Raw genomic sequence first — 23,657 nt, forward strand, 5'->3', positions numbered from 1 at the left:
GAAATACAATGTTATCATTCTCTCTGAACGCTGTTTTTTTCCCCCCAAAGAATATCTCATTTAATTAACTCAATTTCATCAATTCTGCCTGTTATAAATCTATGATTTTTTTTTTTCGGTTTAGGATTTTCCCCCCACCAATTCAAAGGATGATGCAAACTGTAGAGCAAGTGGTTGCTCAGCAGAGGCAGTGCCGAGGGTGGAATGGTGACTAGGTCTGGCCTTAGGCAGACGTGGTTTCAAATCTTGGAGGCAACACCTAATCATGAAATGTCCTCAAGCAAGTGAAAGTGCTGGTCACTTCAAGCTTCCTTTTCCTCATTTCTAAAATGAGCAGGAATAATACCACACCTGGTTTTAGACAAGAATGACAGACACTCTGTGAAGAGCTTATCCAGGCTTCAAACAAGGTAATTAGGAATAAATTGGAGGTCCATCCACCCATCCACCCATCCACCCACTGCTCAGCTGTAACCATGAGCTTCCCCCATGATGGGTCCTGTCCTGTATGACCTAGATTCAGTTGTTGGACCAGAAGTTCGACCCTGTGGAGCTCACGTCTCACAAGGAAGACAGCAAACCTGCCCATAACTGATTGAATGACATCAGAAAGTGATTGCCATATAGAATCACAAAACAACCATGAGAGGCAACATCCTGTACAAGGGTCCAGGAGGTTGGTCTTTAAATCCTGGACAAGTGGACAGTGATATCAAGCAGGAAGATCTGGGTAAGAGTGTTCTAGGCAGAGGGAACCAGCAGGTACAGAGGCTCTGGAGCACTTGGTATTTGGCAAGATAAGGAAAGGAAGCACAATGTGCCACTGGTGTCAAGAGAGACACAGGACAGCCTCATATTATAGAAGTAGAAAAGCCACATCAGCTTAAGCAGGGACAATAGGAGATAATAGGAACAAGAGAAACAAAGTTGGCTCAAGTTTTCAAATGAAAAAGAAATTGATGAGAGAGCCAGAGACATGAGTTAATTACTCACGAATGCAGAATTTGCTGTTTGGATTATTTGGGTCATTTCCCCCCATCATTCAGCTGGAGCGTAAGTTGCCAAGAACAATACCAGTTTAGGGAGAGGCTAGAGATAGGGAAGAAGGTGATGTTCTTAGTGTACTTTGCCCAGTTGACCATTGCTCCCGATCTCCATTCCCAAGGCACATGATAGACTCTAGTGATGAAATGAGAGACTTTTTGGCTAGGTCTACATGGGGACTCCATCTGGTGCCCCAGGTATGATGGACTTGCCCTGTTACATGTGGGGACACAGGTCTCTCTGGGGGTTTCTTACTCAGCAAAAAATAAAATAAAATAATATCCCACATGATGTACATGGTGCCCACAATAAGAGTGTATTTTTTTTATCTTGATACTTTCTCCATCACAGATGATGATTATTCTCAAATGAATCAACAAACAGTAAACTCAGCCCATAAAGGACTCATTGGCAAGAAGGTGTTGATGAAGAGACATAGGAGAAACCATAAGGTCAGAATGCATGTGTAGCTAGCCTGAAATTTTCTCTTCCCAAACGAGGCTTTAAGTCAGGTCCCTAGTTGATGCTCAGAAACTAGAGGAATGAAGGAGCCTTCAGTTTGGGTGTTGGTGTGACACTTATTGATCCCCTATTATGACAAACCACCGTGTATGTGTGAATTTGTACAGGTACAGATCCGCCCTGAACACCTTGTGTCATGGGAGAAAGAGAAAGTATGCAGCAAGAGTGAGTTATATTTGGCCTGTCCTCAGGCTCATGCAAGACCTGAGATATACCACACCAATGGTTTTGGTCATTTCAGGCCTTCCATACATCATGAAAGTACTAAAATTAAGTGTCTTTTCTCAGCATTTTATGCTTTGGCACAAAAACGTACAAAGGTATTCTTTTGAAATTTAGATGATCTATAAATATTTCTAAATTGTAAGTTGCTGATATGGATCAACTTTGCAGTATTTTAGGAGCAGATACCCTGCATTTTTTTTTTTCACTCATTCTGTTAAACAATTCTGCCCCTTACCTCCAGAGTTCTTGGGACATTAAGCTCAGGCATGTTCTTTGGAAGTGAACCTATTTCTTATTAAGATCATGTCAATGTCTAGATCTTGGAAAGGGAGGTACTTACCCAGGCCAGCAATGTTAAGAATTGTCCTGGCCTTGGAGACAATTTGAAGGCAGTGAGATGTTGGCTGATCATGGTATCTGGACCTTTCTTAGAGCAGGGTCACTATTGCCATGGGCCAACCCTGTTATGGAGATTTCAAGACTGTGTCTCTATGTACACTGGGAATATTTCTGGGATTGTCATAAGGCCTCAGGAGCAGGTTGGGTACAGGGCAGGGGCTGTGTTCATGGCAGCTGCTGGAGATTCATTTTATGAAATTGAGAAAGCTCCTATGTTAAACCTTGAAGGACTACCAAGACTGCCAGAGATCAATGCAAACTTGGTTGAACTTCACATTGTCTGAAAGATCTAGGTCATGATGAGATCTGAGGTAAAAGTCTTATGTTTGAATAAAAAGAATGGTATTTTTTTTATGTCTGAAAAGGTCTTTATTTTATATTCATTTTTGAATTCTGTTTTTGCTGAGTGAAGAATTCTAAATTGACAGTTTACTTCTTTCCACACTTTAAAAAGGAATGGTATTTTTAAAATTGTTATTATGTCCATTTAGCCAACATATAGTACATCATTACTTTTTGATGTAGTGTTCAATGATTCATTATTTGCTTTATACTGTTCTTTTTTGAAAAATTTATTGAGATATAATTTACACAGAACTTCTCTGTCAAACATGTTCCACATATTGTTGGTTTGTTAATCATTTCAAAGGCCAGAAGCCATAAGTGTTCATCTGTTTTCAAAATTTACTGAAACATGAATGGCAAACAATAATAGAGCAGTCACTCAAAGCAAGGCACTGGAGCAAACTACTTTAAAAAATTTTTTTTTTATTTATTTTTATTTCTTTATAAACATATAATGTATTTTTATCCCCAGGGGTACATGTCTGTGAATCACCAGGTTTACACACTTCACAGCACTCACCATAGCACATATCCTCCCCAATGTCAAAAACCCAACTCCCCCTCACCCAAACCCCCCTCCCCCCAGCAACCCTCAGTTTGTTTTATGAGATTAAGAGTCACTTATGGTTTGTCTCCCTCCCAATCCCATCTTGTTTCATTGATTCTTCTCCTATCCCCCTAACCCCCATGTTGCATCTCCACTTCCTCATATCAGGGAGATCATATGACAGTTGTCTTTCTCCGATTGACTTATTTCACTAAGCATGACACCCTCTAGTTCCATCCACGTCGTCGCAAATGGCAAGATTTCATTTCTTTTGATGGCTGCATAGTATTCCATTGTGTATATATACCACCTCTACTTTATCCATTCATCTGTTGATGGACATCCAGGTTCTTTCCATAGTTTGGCTATTGTAGACATTGCTGCTATAAACATTTGGGTGCACGTGCCCCTTCGGATCACTATGTTTGTATCTTTAGGGTAAATATCCAGTAGTGCAATTGCTGGGTCATAGGGTAGTTCTATTTTCCACATTTTGAAGAACCTCCATGCTGTTTTCCAGAGTGGTTGCACCAGCTTGCATTCCCACCAACAGTGTAGGAGGGTTCCCCTTTCTCCGCATCCTCACCAGCATCTGTCATTTCCTGACTTGTTAATTTCAGCCATTCTGACTGGTGTGAGGTGATATCTCATTGTGGTTTTGATTTGTATTTCCCTGATGCTGAGTGATGTGGAGCACTTTTTCATGTGTCTGTTGGCCATCTGGATGTCTTCTTTGCAGAAATGTCTGTTCATGTCCTCCACCCATTTCTTTTTTTTTTCTTAAGATTATTTATTTATTTATTTGATAGAGAGAGATCACAAGTAGATAGAGAGGCAGGCAGAGAGAGAGAGAGAGAGAGGGAAGCAGGCTCCCTGCAGAGCAGAGAGCCCGATGCAGGACTCGATCCCAGGACCCTGAGATCATGACCTGAGCCGAAGGCAGTGGCTTAACCCACTGAGCCACCCAGGCGCCCCATCCTCTGCCCATTTCTTGATTGGATTGTTTGTTCTTTGGGTGTTGAGTTTGCTAAGTTCCTTATAGATTTTGGACACTAGCCCTTTATCTGATATGTCGTTTGCAAATATCTTCTCCCATTCTGTCAGTTGTCTTTTGGTTTTGTTAACTGTTTCCTTTGCTGTGCAAAAGCTTTTGATCTTGATGAAATCCCAATAGTTCATTTTTGCCCTTGCTTACCTTGCCTTTGCCGATGTTCCTAGGAAGATGTTGCTGTGGCTGAGGTCGAAGAGGTTGCTGCCTGTGTTCTTCTCAAGGATTTTGATGGATTCCTTTCTCACATTGAGGTCCTTCATCCATTTGGAGTCTATTTTTGTATGTGGTGTAAGGAAGTGGTCCAATTTCATTTTTCTGCATGTGGCTGTCCAATTTTCCCAGCACCATTTATTGAAGAGGCTGTCTTTTTTCCATTGGACATTCTTTCCTGCTTTGTCAAAGATGAGTTGACCATAGAATTGAGGGTCTATTTCTGGACTCTCTATTCTGTTCCATTGATCTATGTGTCCGTTTTTGTGCCAGTACCATGCTGTCTTGATGATGACAGCTTTGTAATAGAGTTTGAAGTCCGGAATTGTGATGCCACCAACTGTGGCTTTCTTTTTCAATATTCCTTTGGCTATTCGAGGTCTTTTCTGGTTCCATATAAATTTTAGGATTATTTGTTCCATTTCTTTGAAAAAAATGGATGGTATTTTGATAGGGATTGCATTAAATGTGTAGATTGCTTTAGGTAGCATAGACATTTTCACAATATTTATTCTTCCAATCCAGGAGCAAGGAACATTTTTCCATTTTTGGGTGTCTTCCTCAATTTCTTTCATGAGTACTTTATAGTTTTCTGCATATAGATTCTTAGCCTCTTTGGTTAGATTTATTCCTAGGTATCCTGTAGTTTTGGGTGCAATTGTAAATGGGATTGACTCCTTAATTTCTCTTTCTTCTGTCTTGTTGTTGGTGTACAGAAATGCAATTTATTTCTGTGCATTGATTTTATATCCTGACACTTTACTGAATTCCTGTACAAGTTCTAGCAGTTTTGGAGTGGAGTCTTTTGGGTTTTCCACAGATAGTATATCTCTGTGAAGAGTGATAGTTTGACTTCTTCTTTGCCAATTTGGATGCCTTTAATTTCTTTTTGTTGTCTGATTGCTGAGGCTAGGACTTCTAATACTATGTTGAATAGCAGTGGTGATAATGGACATCCCTGCTGTGTTCCTGACCTTAACAGAAAAGCTTTCAGTTTTTCTCCATTGAGAATGATATTTGTGGTGGGTTTTTCATAGATGGCTTTGATAATATTGAGGTATGTGCCCTCTATTCCTGCACTTTGAAGAGTTTTGATCAGGAAGCGGTGTTGTACTTTGTCAAATGCTTTTTCAGCAACTATTGAGAGCACCATATGTTCTTGTTCTTTCTTTTATTAATGTGTTGTATCACATTGATTGATTTGCGGATGTTGAACCAATCTTGCAGCCCTGGAATAAATCCCACTTGGTCATGGTGAATAATCCTTTTAATGTACTTTTGAATCCTATTGGTTAGTATTTTGGTGAGAATTTTTGCATCTGTGTTCATCAAGGATATTGGTCTGTAGTTCTCTTTTTTGGTGGGATCCTTGTCTGGTTTTGGGATCAAGGTGATGCTTGTCTCATAAAATGAGTTTGGAAATTTTCCTTCCATTTTTATTTTTTGGAACAGTTTCAGGAGAATAGGAATTAATTTGTCTTTGAATGTTTGGTAGAATTCCCCTGGAAAGCCATCTGGCCCTGGGCTTTTGTTTGTTTGGAGATTTTTGATTATTGTTTCAATCTCCTTACTGGTTATGGGTCTGTTCAGGTTTTCTATTTCTTCCTGGTTCAGTTGTGGTAGTTTATATCTAGGAATGCATCCATTTCTTCCAGATTGTCAAATTTGTTGGCATAGAGTTGCTCATAGTATGTTCTTATAATTGTCTGTATTTCTTTGGTGTTGGTTGTGATCTCTCCTCTTTCATTCATGATTTTATTTGTTTGGGTCCTTTCTCTTTTGTTTTTGATGAGTCTGGCCAGGGGTTTATCAATCTTATTAATTCTTTCAAAGAACCAGCTCCTAGTTTCATTGATTTGTTGATTTCTATTTCATTGATTTCTGCTCTGATCTTTATGATTTCTCTTCTCCTGCTGGGTTTAGGGTTTCTTTCTTGTACTTTCTCTAGCTCCTTTAGGTGTAGGGTTAGGTTGTGTACTTGAGACCTTTCTTGTTTCTTGAGAAAGCCTTGTACCACTATATATTTTCCTCTCAGGACTTCCTTTGCTGTGTCCCACAGGTTTTGAACCATTGTCTTTTCATTATCATTTGTTTCCATGAATTTTTTCAATTCTTCTTTAATTTCCTGGTTAACCCATTCATTCTTTAGAAGGATGCTGTTTAGTCTCCATGTATTTGTGTTCTTTCCAGCTTTCCTCTTGTGATTGAGTTCTAGCTTCAGAGCATTGTGGTCTGAAAATATGCAGGGAATGATCCCAATCTTTTGATACCTGTTGAGATCCGATTTGTGACCCAGGATGTGATCTATTCTGGAGAAGGTTCCATGTGCACTAGAGAAGAATGTGTATTCTGTTGCTTTGGGATGAAATGTTCTGAATATATCTGTGATGTCCATCTGGTCCAGTGTGTCATTTAAGGCCTTTATTTCCTTGTTGATCTTTTGCTTGGATGATCTGTCCATTTCAGTGAGGGGAGTGTTAAAGTCCCCTACTATTATTGTATTATTATTGTTGTGTTTCTTTGATTTTGTTATTAATTGGTTTATATAGTTGGTTGCTCCCACGTTAGGGGCATAGATATTTAAAATTGTTAGATCTTCTTATTGGACAGACCCTTTGAGTAGGATATAGTGTCCTTCCTCATCTCTTATTATAGTATTTGGCTGAAAATCTAATTGATCTGATATAAAGATTGCCACCCCAGCTTTCTTCTGATGCCCATTAGCATGGCCAATTGTTTTCCACCCCCTCGCTTTAAATCTGGAGGTGTCTTCGCATCTAAAATGAGTTTCTTGTAGGCAACATAGAGATGGGTTTTGTTTTTTTATCCATTCTGATACCCTGTGTCTTTTGATTGGAGCATTTAGCCCATTAACATTCAGAGTAACTATTGAGAGATATGAATTTAGTGCCATTGTATTGCCTGTAAGGTGACTATTACTGTATATTTTCTCTGTTCCTTTCTGATCTACTACTTTCAGGCTCTCTCTTTGCTTAGCGGACCCCTTTCAATATTTCCTATAGAGCTTGTTTGGTGTTTGCAAATTCTTTCAGTTTTTGTTTGTCCTGGAAGCTTTTTATCTCTCCTTCTATTTTCAATGATAGCCTAGTTGGGTATAATATTCTTGGCTGCATGTTTTTCTCGTTTAGTGCTCTGAATATATCATGCCAGCTCTTTCTGTCCTGCCAGGTCTCTGTGGATAAGTCTGCTGCAAATCTAATATTTTTATCATTGTATGTTACAGACTTCTTTTCCCGGGATGCTTTCAGGATTTTCTCTTTGTCACTAAGACTTGTAAATTTTACTATTAGGTGATGGGTGGTAGACCTATTCTTGTTGATTTTGAGGGGGTTCTCTGCACCTCCTGGATTTTGATGCTTGTTCCCTTTGACATATTAGGGAAATTCTCTCCAATAATTCTCTCCAATAGACCTTCTGCTCCCCTCTCTCTTTCTTCTTCTTCTGGAATCCCAATTACTCTAATGTTGTTTCATCTTATGGTGTCACCTATCTCTCAAATTCTCCCGTCATGGTCCAGTAGCTGTTTGTCCCTCTTTTGCTCTGCTTCTTTATTCTCTGTCATTTGGTCTTCTATAGCACGAATTCTTTCTTCTGCCTCATTTATCCTAGCAGTGAGAGCCTCCATTTTGATTGCACCTCATTAATAGCTTTTTTTGATTTCAACTTGGTTAGATTTTAGTTCTTTTATTTCTCCAGAAAGGGCTTTTATATCTCCAGAGAGGGTTTCTCTCATATCTTCCATGCTTTTTTAGAGCCCAGATAGAAACTTCAGAATTGTCATTCTGAACTCTAGATCTGACATATTACCAATGTCTGTGTTGATTAGGTCCCTAGCATTTGGTACTGCCTCTTGTTCTTTTTTTTTTTGTGGTGAATTTTTCTGCCTTGTCATTTTGTCCAGATAAGAGGATATGAAGGAGCAAATAAAATACTAAAAGGGTGGCAAAGACCCCAGAAAAATGCCCTTTAACCAAATCAGAAGAGACCCCAAATCGTGGCAGGGAGAAAGGGGATAAAAAGAGGTTCAGAAGAAAAAAAAAAGAAAACAATTAAAAAAAGAAAACAAATAAAGAAAAAATATAAAAAAGAAATTTAGAATGGAGACATTAGTCATCATGTCCTGGGATATGGAGAACCTTTGGAAATTTGCTTGATATAAGCCATGGGAAAAGCACAGCTTTGCATTCAGACTATTGACCTTGTCTTAGAGACTAAGATGGATGCGGGGAGAAGTCATTGGAGGAAGAGTGCCTGGGCAGAGAGTGATAATCTGTGTCAGGGGAAAAATTAGTGGCCTCAAAAACAAAATCAACCCTAGGTGACTATGTCTAGTGGAGAGGGAACAATAGGCCCTGCTCCCATTATCTTTCTGCTGCCTCAGAGAGCTCTAGCCTCTGGCTGTGCCTGTGTGCAAGTGTGTGTGTGTGTGTGTGTGTGTGTGTGTGTGTGTGTATTTGGTAAAATAAATACTAGATAAAATTTACTGTTTATACCATATTTAAATGCAGAATTACACTGCAGTAAGTATATTCACAATGTTGTCATGGCTACCTGTTTTCAGAAGTCATCTCAAATAGAGTCTCTTCACCTAGTAAGCAATCACTCCATAAATTTCTCTCCTCCAAACCCCTGCCTTTGCAGTCCTGCTTTATGTCCCCTCACACCTTCTAGCAGTAGCTCATGAAGGAAGACGTTCCTATGACCCTGAGTTTATTAATTTACAGTGGTGAACCTAATGAATATCCCTGACACTACCAGGCTTGAGTGTTTACAGAAGTAAGGAAACTGGCTGGGAGGAAGCTGTCTGGCTGAGTGGAAGAGCATGGGACTCTTGATCTTGGGGTCATGAGTTTGAGATCCATGTTGAGTATATGCAATAATTAAATAAAAATAAAAGTTAAATAAGACCCAAAATGTCTCAAGGTGCCCACGTGGTGATACTGGAGGTTCTCTGAGTATCATGGAGATACTCTCATGAGTATCATGGTATATTGTCCTCTTTCCCCCTCTATGGGTGGCACCTGCTCCCCAGCCACTGGGCCACTGCCACCTAAAGGAGATGGAGATGAAGAAATGAGGACTGCATGGGTTCTACCTACAGAGATATCTATATGTCGGTCCTGGTGGGGAAAGGGCTAGTCTGGGCATGAGTTGCTTTTGAAATCTTCGCAGTTGATTCTAACACAGGGCCAGAATTAAGAAACACTGGAGGAACACATTTTTCATCTGCACATTCAGTGGTGGTAATAATTTTTTACCTTCCTGGCTACTAATAGGTACTAGGAGAGACAGAATATACAAACCTTCCAGGATACTGACTGGCCTATAAGAATGCTCAATGAATGTCAATGCTTAGTAGTTTAGAAACAACAATAGTGACTGAAAAAAATCTGTCATTTTATGTTATTAACTTACTCAAAAGCACTCTCTGATATTGATATCAAAGAAAGGTTAAGTGATAACAGAAGGCTGTGTGTGTTTGTCTGTGTGGTAGTGTGATATTGTGTGTTTCTGGGTTTGTCTGTGTGTCATTGTAAAACTGTATTTGTGTGTGTATTGTTGAGGATGAAATGTGTGTCTGTGTATAAAGATTTGTTTTCAGGTGTGTGAATCTGAGAGAGCTTCACAGAGGAAAAGTTATGAAATGGACCTTACAGGTGAGCTTGTAGGCTGTCCTATTCAGGGAGAATATAGAGGCAAAGAGAAACTTACTTATCCTAGTACAATTGTGTGACTCATCAGGATACACAGAGAATGGTGTGTAGACAATTGTGACTGAGCCTAGTGTCCTGGGTGCTCAGGGATAGAGGCTAAGGTGTGCCCAGGGATGGCGCCATGGATGTCCTTGTGTGCAATGCAAATGGTGGGCTTTGCTCCTCGCAGAAGAGTGTCTGCAGTCTGGGTATCTCAGAGTTTGCAAGAGATCCATAATCCTTTCTGCTGGGCCTATGTGTGTAGGCTGAATATGGAATGTGTTTCACAAAACGGGACCAATTTGAGTGTACATATTTTCTGAGGTGTTAAAATGCACATTTATTATAAAGGTATTGCTAATAATTGATAGTAATAGATAGCTGGATCATGACCTGAGCTGAAGGCAGTTGCTTAACTGTCTGAGCCACCCATGAACCCCACAACTCCATATATTTTATACAAAAGAGACAGAGGGAGATTGGCAGGTACAGAAGAGAAAAGGCAGTGTGACTTCATAGAGCAGAGATCAGAGTGATGGGACACAAGACAAAGAATGATGGTTTCCACCCATCAGAGCTGGAAGCAGCCATCAGTAGATTCTCACCTCAACCTTTCATAGGGTGCATGGCCCTCATGATGCAATGATTTTTTTTTATTTTCAGCGTAACAGTATTCATTGTTTTTGCACCACACCCAGTGCTCCATGCAATACGTGCCCTCCCTATTGCCCACCACCTGGTTCCGTAACCTCCCACCCTCCACCCCTTCATAACCCTCAGGTTGTTTTTCAGAGTTCATAGTCTCTCATGGTTCACCTCCCCTTCCAATTTCCCTCAACTCCCTTCTCCTCTCCATCTCCCCATGTCCTCCATGTTATTTGTTATGCTCCACAAATAAGTGAAACCATATGATACTTGACTCTCTCTGCTTGACTGATTTCACTCATCATAATCTCTTCCAGTCCCGTCCATGTTGCTACAAAAGTTGGGAATTCATCCTTTCTGATGGAGGCATAATACTCCATCATGTATGTGGACCATATTTTCCTTATCCATTCATCCGTTGAAGGGCATCTTAGTCCTTTCCACAGTTTTGCGACCATGGCCATTGCTGCTATAAACATTGGGGTAGAGATGGTGCTTCTTTTCACTACATCTGTATCTTTGGGGTAAATACCCAGCAGTGCAATTGCAGGGTCATAGGGAAGCTCTATTTTTAATTTCTTGAGGAATCTCCACACTGTTCTCCAAAGTGGCTGCACCAACTTGCATTCCCACTAACAGTGTAAGAGGGTTCCCCTTTCTCCACATCCTCTCCAACACATGTTGCTTCCTGTCTTGCTAATTTAGGCCGTTCTAACTGGTGTAAGTTGATATCTCAATGTGGTTTTTTAAAAATTTATTTTCAGTGTAACAGTATTCATTGTTTTTGTACCACACCCAGTTCTCCATGCAATACATGCCCTCCCTATTACCCACCACCTGGCTCCCCAACCTCCCAACCCCCACCCCTTCAAAACCCTCAGGTTGTTTTTCAGAGTCCATTGTCTCTGATGGTTCACCTCCCATTCAAATTTCCGTCAACTCCCTTCTCCTCTGCATCCCCCATGTCCTCCATGTTCTTTGTTATGCTCCACAAATAAGTGAAACCACATGATACTTGACTCTCTCTGCTTGACTTATTTCGCTCAGTATAATGTCTTCCAGTCCAATGTGGTTTTAATTGGAATCTCCCTGTGGCTAGTGATGATGAGCATTTTTTCATGTGTCTGATAGCCATTTGTATGTCTTCATTGGAGAAGTGTCTGTTCATATCTTCTGCCCATTTTTTGATATGATTATCTCTTTTTTTGTGTGTTGAGTTTGAGGAGTTCTTTATAGATCCTGGATATCAACCTTTTGCCTGTACTGTCATTTGATGCAATGATTTCTGCAACTTGTTATAGATTTGGGACTCTGTCATCCAAATATTGAGAAAATAATTGGTGTTAATCACCACGTGTGTGGTAGTGTTTTGCAGTGGCCGGTGGAAACTAATCTATATTGTCTGCATCACGTGCTTCATGGGTTGGGGCATTAGTGAGAAAGAGCGGCTCATGGAAGGTAGAACAGGTGCAGGCAGGCAATCCGTACAGTTTTCTACATTTCTTCTGAAGTAACTGTGGAGTCTTGAATGGAGTGGTACAAATGACAGCTGGATGGGGTTTCTGGAACTCAAGGGAGAATGTGAGGGAAAAAGCATTAACCTGAGGTGTTGAGTGGTCTAGATGTTGATGAGCAATGTGCATGTGCAGAGTCAAAAGGTTAACTGAAGGCCAAGTCTGGAAATTCACTGAAAATTGAGAAGTAGACGGAAAATAAATTATACCAGAGAATTCATAGGATCGAATCCAGAGTGATGGTGTGAGAATGGAGCAGTTTGGTTGTGGTTGTGCTAAGGACACAATATTAGCGATGCTGTTGATTGGGAACCACATGGCTAGCCAGACAATTAGTCTATGGGTATATTTCATATGAAAGCATTGCAGGAACATTTTAATTCTGCATTACCCTAAAACTTATTTTTGCCTGTAGCCATGTGAATAGGAAGTCTATAATCTGATGTAGGATGATTCCTGAGCAAATATTTCCTTTTGTGGTCCCTGCTCCCCAGGCTGCCATGGGTAACTGGATACTTAGTTTCTGAAATTTGCTACTGACAACACCCAAAGGCCACTTCATGACAATGACCATCCCAACTCACCACCAGAGATTGTGGGATAATAACAAGACATGTAGAGTAGTGCAGAGAAAGTGATTTATTGGATCAAGATGTTGAAACCTTTACATTTTCCAGAAGAATAGGTCATCATTACAGGACAGTTACTAGTACATAAGGTTCCTTATTTACAGTTCTTCATGGCTTTCGCCTGAAAGAAAGAGAGAGAAAATCAGCCATGCTCCTCCTCAGGATGAAGCCTTAACACCGACTGTCACTCAGAAGTTGTCTGAGAAATTTCAACCAACAAAAAGAAAGTAGAATGGGCAGAAGGCAGGAAGCCAGGGAGGATGAAAAACTAAATACATCCAACACAATTTCAACAATGATGTAAGTAAGGGAGAATTCATTTCCATAGTCTGGCAAATAAAGCCCAAGTTGACCCAAGAGTAAGACTCAGGTTTCTAATGGAAGGAGGAGTGGCCCAGAATTTTTTCTCTGCTGTCCTAGGGCAGAGGACTTTAATTTTTCACTGCAGTGGTGGTACGGGGGTGAGCGACTAGAAGAGGGGTACAAGGGGACTTCAGGAATACTGCTTTCAGGGAAGTCCTAGGTTCAGGGTGTGGAAAATCAACCTGATGGCACTTGTCTTCTCTCCACTGAAAACCCAGCCTCCGTGGGCCTTTGTGACTAAAACCCATGACCTAAATCCAGCAGTGGATGGCCTAAGAGACACTTCCAAGTATCTTATTTCATGAAAAAGGTGTAATCTAAGTGTTTTGCCTCTACTCTTGGCTTCAGGAGACAGAAGAAAGAGGGTCTCTGGTCACGGATGTGATAAGGGAGAGAGTTGTAGGCAAGGAGTAATGAACTGGGCTGAGGTATGAGGGCTAGATCTTGGCTCTGCGGAAGCTGGCAGAGTGCCCATCCAGCTGCCCACCATGCTGACAGAGGGCAGGATTCTCTCCTTTCTAGCTATCTCTCCATTCAACACTCCCAACAACCCCGTGGTATTCTGCTGTGACTGTGTCCACTTGGAGGGGGGATCTTGCTCACAGAAAAGCTCCCAGGCAATGACACGGCCAGGCTCAGGTCCTTTAACATTACTGTGTGTGTCCCCAGGTGTCCTCTTCCTCAGTACTCTATGGGGAACCTGTGCCCAGGAGGTGAGCTGAGAAGGACGAACATGCCTAGATCCTCTGTGCAGTCTTTGTATATCTCCCCAGGTGTAATGTCATCTACACTGTGACCAGGTAGGTACCTCTACCACCTGTGCCCCTGACAGAGCTGCAGCCTTACTGCCCTACAGGCTGCACAGCTAGTGAAGATTTTATGCCCAAAAACTGACATTACCAATGTGCTTGAAATTAGTACTCTGTCCTTAAAGGATATCTGATCTGTGCAGGCCTTCACTGTCATCTTGGCCTCAATGATTTCTGGAGGTGGGTCACATAGCAACTCAAGTATAGTCCTGTAGGCAGATGTGTCTAGAAAGAGGAAACTTTCCACTTCAGTAACCACAGCTGGACAGGTGATCCCATTGGCTGGTGAAGAAAGAGAACTACAATCAATGTAAGGAAAATCACGTTTTCTCCCAGGCTCCCTGAAGTCAGATCTAGACAGGAACCCCAGAGGACTTATGGTCTCATCCCACAATAATGCCAATGACAATGCCTGACCTTGGAAACTGTGACTTCCTCATGTTGGAGAGCAAGCAGCAGAGCCAGTACTAGAATATAGGCTTACTTAACCCTAGTTCAGATTTTTTAAAAAGATTTTATTTATTTGGGGCACCTGGGTGGCTCAGTGGGTTAAAGCCTCTGACTTCAGCTCAGGTCATGATCCCAGGGTCCTGGGATCCAGCTCCACATCCGGCTCTCTGCTCAGCAGGGAGCCTGCTTCCACTTGTCTCTCTCTCTCTGTCTGCCTCTCTGCCTACTTGTGATCTCTGCCTCTCAAATAAATAAATAAATAATCTTTTAAAAAAAGATTTTATTTATTTAACAGAGAGAGAGCATAAGTAGGGGGAGCAGCAGGCAGAGGGAGAAGCAGGCTCCCCGCTGAGCAGGGAGCCCAATGTGGGACTTGATCCCAGGACCCTGGGATCATGACCTGAGTGGAAAGTAGAAGCTTAAGGACTGAGCCACCCAGGCATCCCCTTAGTTCAGTTTTTATCTTTTTAAAGCACATCCCTTTCTTTCTACGACTCTCTTGGTGTTGAAATCATCTTTCTTTTTATTTACAACAGTTGTGTGCTTGAATGGAATGACACCTTTTTTTTTTTTTTTTTTGTCTTGGATATTGGGGGAGAGGAGATTTACTCATCAATATTTAAGTGAATGGTAGAGTTAGACCATTCCAGAGAGCTTGAAAGGGTGGGTCAATCTGGAAAACAGCAGGTTACCCTATTTATTTATTTATTTATTTAGTCACCATACAGTATGTCATTAGTTTTTGATGTAGTGTTCCAAGAGTCACTGTTTACATATAACACCCAGTGCTCCATGCAGTACGTGCCTTCCTTAATACCCATCACTGGGCCAATCCATGCGCCCACACCCCTCCCCTCTAAAACCCTCTGTTTGTTTCTTGAAGTTCACAGTCTCTCATGGTTCATCTCCCCCTCTGATTCTCCACTTCATTTCCCCCTTCCTTCTCCTAATGTCCTCCATGCTATTCTTTATGTTCCACAAGTAAGTGAAACAATATAATAATTTACTTTCTCTGCATGACTTATTTCACTCAGCATAATAATTTTTTAAATATTTTATTTATTTGACAGAGAAAAATCACAACTAGGCAGAGAGGCAGGCAGAGAGAGGGGGGAAGCAGGCTCCCTACAGAGCAGAGCCCAATCCGAAGACCCCAAGATCATGACCTGAGCCGAAGGCAGAGGCTTTAACCCACTGAGCCACTCAGGCACCCCAACATAATAATTTCCAAAAGATAAATAATTTTAAAAAGGTAAATTAAAAATGAAAAGATTTCTTTTTTAAAAAGAGAGAAGGAGAGAGAAAGAACAGGCATGGGGAGTGGCAAGCAGAGGGAAAGGGAAAAACAGCCTCCCTTAACCACCTGAGCCACTCAGGGCTCCCAAGGTCACAGTATATGTAGGAAGATGCTAGTTTGAAACTAAAGAATAAGATTGTGTCACTGGATGCAGATATGGTTAAAAAGCTATGCACACTCCAACAAACACAACTCCCTCAAACACAAAAAACATACAAACACAACTCATCCCAAACACAACTATCAGTTTGAACACATGTGAAAGATTATCCACAAAGCTATGACTGGCTCTTTTCTTCCAACAGTGAAGTGCAGAACATCTTAGAGAGGGTGAGAAACAGGACTGGGGCTCTCTCCAGTCGCCACTGTACAGACGCCACTGTAACTGTGTGGAAATCTGAAGTGGCTTCTTCTCTTAGTGTGCATTCTCTATCCCTCCTGTCTTTGTAACCACCATAGTCAAGCAGGTACCCTACCAGGCTCTGATTGGATCCCTGACCAGATGTCAAACGATGCATAGGATTTGAGAGGTTTAAGTCAGAGGCAACAGAGGGAAAGAGGAGGACTTGAGAGAGTGAGATGAAATAGAAAGACTGAAGAAGGCTTCAAGGGTAAGAAGCCATGCAAAAATACTGTGGAATGGTTGGCCATAATTAATCTAGATAAATAGAAATCTCACCCCTCTGAGTGTACTTGTTCTATTACAAAATACTGGTAACACTCCTGGAAAATGAGAAAACTGGTAGATATAGTGAGATCTACTCACTAGTAGATTTAGTGAGTGAGTGCTGCTTATTCCCAGAGCCCCCTTGAAGATTATTATCAGAGACTAAGAGAACACTGGCTCTTCTGGAAGTGAGAACTCGTTCCAAACCCTTCTAGCTGTATCATTTTATGAGTCTGAATCCATGAGTGAAAAAGTTGTGCACTCCACTCCCACCTGAAAAACTCTGGGGAGGAGAGTGTCTGGGAACTAACAGTTATCAGTTTGGCAGCCCATAGACCCTTGACACAGTTAATCTCAGTCCATTGCTATAGCTACTCTTGTGGTATCTGTCAAACCCAATGATAAAAAAGGACTTGGAGAGATCAACATTTTGTTGAAGATAGGTTCCGGTAAGTGGCAGAACCATGATTCAAACCTAACTCCATGTCCTCTTGCTTCTGAAACACAGATCACAGATAAGGAGAGAGGTTTCAGTGAAAAACTTAAAATTTGCCTGCAATAATTTTTAAAACTTCCAGGGTGTTGGGAACTGAGAAAAAGTGCATGGGTTTTGGAGGTGGGGTTGGAAAGTAAAAAACAGGAAAGCCACTTCGGTTCACCTAGTTCAAAGAAGGGTACTCACAGGGCTGGTGCCTGTCTGATGAGAAATGATACTCACCCTTGGAGCAGCAAAGAGCCAGAGTGACTAGCAGGACACTCAGGAACAGCCTCATGGTTTGTTTTGCTTTGAGTTTTCAGCTTTAGTGAAAAGAAACTGGAAGCTGAAACAGGATCCTGGAGAGCATAGGAGAATTTATACATAGAAAGCCTCCCGGTGTTGCCCAAATAAACATGTGGTCAGGCCACAGTCCTGGCTTCCAGCCCCCCATTCCTCTCTCAGCTCTCATGCCATCTATTGAAGTCACAGACCCCAATGCCATGATCAGAGTTCCTGTTCAGAGGCATTGCTGGCAGCATGCACCTCTACTTTGTAGCAAACACTGAGATTGTAATTTTACAAATATATGGCCAATTAATTGATGCACACCCACCCTGGATGGTAGCTCCTGAACTGCAGCAGTAGCCTCTGGTTTTGCTCATCTTTACTTAACATATGCTTGGCACACAGGAGAGGAAAAGCAAATATCCTTGGAATAAATGAATGAGTATGAATCAACAAACTACTGAAGTTGGCTGGGATGTATCTTTTTTTTTTTCCATTTTATTTATTTATTTATTTATTTTCCCTTTTTATTAATTTTTTCAGCATAACAGTATTCATTCTTTTTGCACAACACCCAGTGCTCCATGCAAAACGTGCCCTCCCCATTACCCACCACCTGTTCCCCCAACCTCCCACCCCTGACCCTTCAAAACCCTCAGGTTGCCCCAACCTCCCACCCCTGACCCTTCAAAACCCTCAGGTTGTTTTTCAGAGTCCATAGTCTCTTATGGTTCGCCTCGCCTCCCCAGTGTCCATAGCCCGCTCCCCCTCTCTCAATCCCACCTCCCCCCAGCAACCCCCAGTTTGTTTTGTGAGATTAAGAGTCATTTATGGTTTGTCTCCCTCCCAATCCCATCTTGTTTCATTGATTCTTCTCCTATCCCCCTACCCCCCCATGTTGCTTCTCCATGTCCTCATATCAGGGAGATCATATGATAGTTTTCTTTCTCCGATTGACTTATTTCACTAAGCATGATACGCTCTAGCTCCATCCACGTCGTCGCAAATGGCAAGATTTCATTTCTTTTGATGGCTGCATAGTATGTATCTTCAGTATGAAATGATGCCTGCCATGCCAAGTTTCCCTTTGGGCAGGTGAGGGAGAAAGGTTAGTACCTTGGTGACCCCAGTGGGAGTAATGAGTGGTTTTTGGTAACCCAGGGGAAGACAATGCCAAGAGGAAGTCTACCTTGATAGTAATTTCTTATTCTAAGCTAACATTTAAAAAAAATAAAAGGAAATTTGAAATCAAATCAGGCTCTACGTGGAGAAGAAGAAGCTCCTTCTTCATTTTACTTGTCACCTGGAAGGGTCACACATTGGAGTCCCAGGGTCCAGGCAATAGAGCTCACCACAGGGGCTCTTCCTCTACCTCTCCCCAACCAGAAGCAGTGTGCTCTATGGAAGCACAGAGAAAGTGTGGAAAATTCTTATTAAAGGCATTGGAATATCTGGTTATCCAGAGGAGCATATGGGAGGGCCATTCAAGAGTATGTAGAATTCTTCCTGGAAGAAATGGCTGGAGGAGTGATGGTGAAGGAACAGCATGAAGGGAGATGAAAAGGCATAAACCATGTTCCTGGGGAATATAAGCTACTTAGATTACCCCAAAACATATACTACACACAACAATGCATGGTGGCAGTGGAAAGGCTTTGTGACTGGAGAGACGGGATGGGTCAAATAAAGGAGAGTTTCCATTGTATTCTGTGGAGGCAGCATGGTGGTGGGGTGAGACACATCTAGGTTTATTGGAATTAGTGCTTTCGTGCTGAGCTTCAGATTTCATGTCAAAATCACATGGGCTTTTCATACCCATTATGATGACTACTGTAAAAAAAGAATGAAAGAATGAATAAGTGTTGGCAGGGATGTGGAGAATAAGATCCCTTGTACATTTTAGTGGGAAGGTAAAATGGTGTAGCCTCTGAGAATAAGTGCCTGGAGGTCCTTCCAAAAATTAGAAGGAAAGTTAATATGATCAGTGGAAATGACCTTTCAGTTCCTGTACAAAAGAATTGAAAGCAGAGTCCCAAACATATTTGCGTACTCATGTTTACAGCAGCATTATTCACAATAACCAAGAGGTGGAAAGAACTCAGTGTTTATGGGGGTACATACATAAAATTTAAGATTAGTCACATTCAGATGTATAAAACAAGGAAAGCCCGTCACATGCTACAACATGGGTGAACCTTGAAGACAGTACACTAAGGGACAGAAACCAGTAAAAGGAGAAAATCCTGATGATTCAACAAATATGAAGCTCCTAGAGTAGTCAATTTCATAGAAATAGAGAATAAATGATGGTTGCCAGGGGCTAGGGGAAGTAAAATATCATGTTCAATAAAAATGGAGTCATCTACAGTAACAGTGGGCTGGTGATATCTGGAAACATATCATTGTATTCCTCCCTACAGGTTCTTTGGGTTGCAACTCTCCAGTAGCCAATAATAATAGCGGTAATAAAATGAATAGCACTTCCTTTTGCTTGCTAGCTATGGTCAGAGAATGTGGAAACCTAATTTATCATCTTCAATCATTGCTACAAATCTACAAGGCATTCAGTTTCCTGTTTAAAGATTTTTGTTTATATATTTGACAGAGATCACAAGTAGGCAGAGAGACAGGCAGAGAGAGAGACAGGAGGAAGCCCTAGGTTTCCTATTTAACAGTTGAGTCAACTAACCTGCAGAAAGTATGAAACTTGCTCGATCTTGTTCAGTTTGGAAGCTGGTATGTCTAGCTGAGGCATGATGGTATGTGAATTAAAAAGTAACAGGGGCACCTGGGTGGCTCAGTTGGTTAACGCCTCTGCCTTCGGCTCAGGTCATGATTCCAGGGTTCTGGGATCGAGCCCCACATTGGGCTCTCTGCTCAGCGGGGAGCCTGTTTCCCTTCCTCTCTCTCTGCCTGCCTCTCTGCCTACTTGTGATCTCCATCTGTTAAATAAACAAGCAAGCAAACAAATAAATAAATAGTAACAAAGTGATGCTCTCAGGGAAGGCTGGAGGTGGGTGTAGACAGATAGATAATGAAAGGTATCTGGCATCATAGTCTCATACACAGTAGTGTCGATGGCCTGTAAATCCTCTGCACTCTGGATATACACCCTTATTTCCTCCCCAATCCATGAAAACCAATGATTTTTTATTGCCTCCATAATTTTGTATTCCCAGGATGTCATAGGTTTGTAATAATACACTACACAGCTCTTTAGGTTGATTTCTCTTATTTCGTAATATTTATGTAAGGTCTACCATGCCTTCTCATGGCTTACAGCTCTTCTTTAAGAGATCAATTCTGTAGAATGTTAGAATTATACTCCATTGTCTAAGGTACCTGTTTTTTAAAATTTTTTAAAGATTTTATTTATTTAGTTGACACAGATCACAAGTAGTCAGAGAGGAAGGAAGAGGGGGAGGGGAATCTCTTCTTTTGCTTAAATCATATGTTTTACAAAATAATTTATTTTTTGAAAATGGAATCTTAAAAAATAGAGGCACACACTTTTTTCCTGAAGGAAGTAGTAGAAGATTTAAGTATGTCTACTCTTCTCAAACTATCTTGCAAATCCAATCCAGCCCACATCAGAATCCTCACAGGGCAATTTTACACTGTGTATTGAATTCTGAAGTGCTGGTTCTTTCAAAGTAGAATGTATTCATTCATTGAGCAGTGTGAGCAGTGTGTGAGGACCCAACTTCAGGATCCAATTATGGGGTTCAAGCTCAGCTGTTGTACTTTCTACTTGTGGGCACATCAGCAGGATGTTGACCCTCTTCACCTGGTGCCTCACCTGCAAAATAAGTTTATAACAACAGTGCCTACCTTATAGGATTTATGTTAGGATAAATGAATTACTACAAGAAAAATGCTCAGCTCAGTATCTGGCAGTAATGTATGTTAGCATGCTTAGATAATAATAAGGAAAATATACAACTAAAATGTCAAAGAGAAGAAATCAGCTCACTGCCAAGTCAAATCTCAAACTGAATGTAACTGACTCCACCAATGAGGAATGTTCATTATCCTAAATGCTAACAAAGTGCTTCAGAATTTGGCTTTGGATCCTTTCAGACTTCTCTCATGTTTCAGTGGGTTTCTCTCAGTTAAAATTGTTTCCACAGTACTTTTCAGTCACTTAATTTATTGTATATGATCACATTGAAATGTCTGCTGTGATATTAAATTCCTAAACACTGAGTACTGGAACTAAAGGTATAGGAGAGTGGTCGGTGGGGATAAATGGTAGTTATCCCCAAGCCACACAGTCTCTGGGTTCCTATTCACACAGAAGACACTGGCCCTATGTGTCCTTTTGGGTGAGATTGAAATCCCAGGGATTCTCTAGGGTTTGACATACACATGGGGCATGGAAAGACTTAAAACATCACTTCTGGATCATAACATCCAAAAACAGGGATACACCATGTGGTCATACTGGTTGTCACATTCCGTTTCCCCTGCAATGAACATTTTTGTTCCGATTTATAACGACAGAAGCATGCATGCCACCCAGCTGATCTTACACAGCATTGACTCTCTGTACAAATCTCTAGACTCAAAAAAAGTAACATTTTGTGGTATACAAGTTTTTTTCTATAGGAAGTGATTTCTGATTCCTTGCTTTGGATAACATCAAAGGACCTAATATAGATGGGGATCATAAATCATTAAAAGTTACTCGAAGTGACAGATCACTGTGCATTTTCAGGTGGTAACTGGGGGAAAGAATTGAGTGATATCACTGCTATAGACTCACTCTTTTCCCACCTGTACATTCCTATGATGAGTATTTTCAGGGTTCACATCTATAAAGATACAGAACATGAGTAAACCTACCTCAGCATAGCAATAAATGATATTCATGGATATGTTAAACTAAAAAGGGACTGAACTCATTTCTATAAGGAAAAGGGCCTCATTCAGCTCTTTAAGAGATTTATTTTTTTAAAAAAATTATGTATTTGACCGGCAGATCAATAGTAGGCAGAGAGACAGGCAGAGTGGGAAGAGGAGGCAGGTTACACACTAGGACCCTGAGATCATGACCTGAGCTGAAGGCAGAGGCTTTAACCCTCTGAGCCAGCCACCCAGGCACCCCTTTAAGAGATTTCTTAAATCTCTTTTAATCAACTTAGATTTAAGAAGTATCAACAATTGAAATATAGATGTCTTTATCCAAAGCTGCAAGCATCTTTGCTGGCACCCAAATCACCACTGTGCCTTATCTTACACACTCCACAAAGCCATTTTATTATTCCTTCCCTTGTCATAGTGCACTGTTGAGCCTCTGAGATCTTTGCCTGAGTACCTCAGGGTAATGTGTGAGCTGACCAAGACCAAGCCATCTACCACTCCCACACATCATCTGCCAGTAACCCTCATATCCCAAGACATGCTCTACCATCTTGCTATAAGCTATGAGCTGCTAAAGAATCTCATAATGTGGAAAAGGCCACTGACATCAGAGATTGTTTCCTTGACCTTTTCCCAACTGTTGCCATAAAACAATGGTCCTAAGGTGTCTCAATTTCTTTTCTCTACCATACACAAGGAAAAGAATGAATAAAAATATCAGAAAGGCTCAGTTGCTCCAGATTTTTCCAAAACAGTTTCTCATTGTGTGCACTGCTCTACTCATGCATTTCATAATGCTGGGAATCCAATCCAGGGGTCATTTCAGACACAAGCCAGAGTTTGAGGACCCTTCAGCCAACTGCACATTGACTTCATATACAACCACCCATCACTGGGGTCCTTCCACGGTACTCTCCTGGGAGTACCTGACCCTTCCTTCTTGAGAAGGCAGAAGTTTGTTCATCCCCTTTGTCTCAGCAATTCAAGTGTTAACTTTGCATTAGGCTAAGTAATGTCAGTCAGTTAGAGAAATATAATTATTGTATGTTTTCACTCATATGTGCAATATAGGAAGTAATGCAGAGGGTCATAGAGGAGGGGAAGGAAAACTGAGTGGGAAGAAATCAGAGAGGGAGACAAACTACAAGAAATTCCTGACTCCTGGAAACAAACAAGGGGTTGTGGAAAGGGCAGTGAGTGCCAGGATGTGGTAATTGGGTGATGGGCATTAAGAAGTGCATGTGATCTGATGAGTACTGGGTATTATACACATTAATAATCATTGAACACTATATCAAAAACTAATGATGTACTATATGCTGGGTAATGGAATTTAAATAAAAAGTAAAATGACATTGGATATTTTGAGAAAGAGAAATAAAAGTAAAATAACTTTTTACACTTGCAGGAATTATTTGATGTTATGTACCCTAGAAGAGCATATGTCACATTCACCCAGATCCACCTATTAACCGGTTACCCCATTTGCTCTTGGACACAGACTCTTTTTAGGAATTCTGTTCAGCCCATTTTTGATATGATTATCTGTTTTGTGTGTGTTGAGTTTGAGGAGTTCTTTATAGATCCTGGATATCAACCT

General features: G+C 41.1%; 1 protein-coding gene across 1 annotated transcript; it reads right to left on the reverse strand.

The window, feature by feature from the left end:
* Positions 1-12,939: 12,939 nt before the first annotated feature.
* Positions 12,940-17,204, reverse strand: LOC123948240 (secretoglobin family 1D member 4-like). The gene is made up of 3 exons (XM_046014882.1): positions 17,150-17,204; positions 14,109-14,299; positions 12,940-12,966 (listed from the first exon to the last, which is right to left on the reverse strand). Exons 1-3 carry the CDS (start codon positions 17,202-17,204, stop codon positions 12,940-12,942), a joined length of 273 nt encoding a protein of 90 aa, XP_045870838.1.
* Positions 17,205-23,657: the final 6,453 nt, after the last annotated feature.

Source organism: Meles meles, chromosome 8 (genome assembly GCF_922984935.1).
Source record: "Meles meles chromosome 8, mMelMel3.1 paternal haplotype, whole genome shotgun sequence".
In the NCBI taxonomy this organism is placed as follows: domain Eukaryota; kingdom Metazoa; phylum Chordata; class Mammalia; order Carnivora; family Mustelidae; genus Meles; species Meles meles.

Coding starts and splice junctions, on each gene's coding strand:
- LOC123948240 (XM_046014882.1), bottom strand. CDS start 17,204: ATGAGGCTGTTCCTGAGTGTCCTGCTAGTCACTCTGGCTCTTTGCTGC. Junction 14,300..17,149: donor GGCTCTTTGCTGCTCCAAGG/GTGAGTATCATT, acceptor TTTCTTCACCAG/CCAATGGGATCACCTGTCCA. Junction 12,967..14,108: donor TACTAATTTCAAGCACATTG/GTAATGTCAGTT, acceptor TCTTTCTTTCAG/GCGAAAGCCATGAAGAACTG.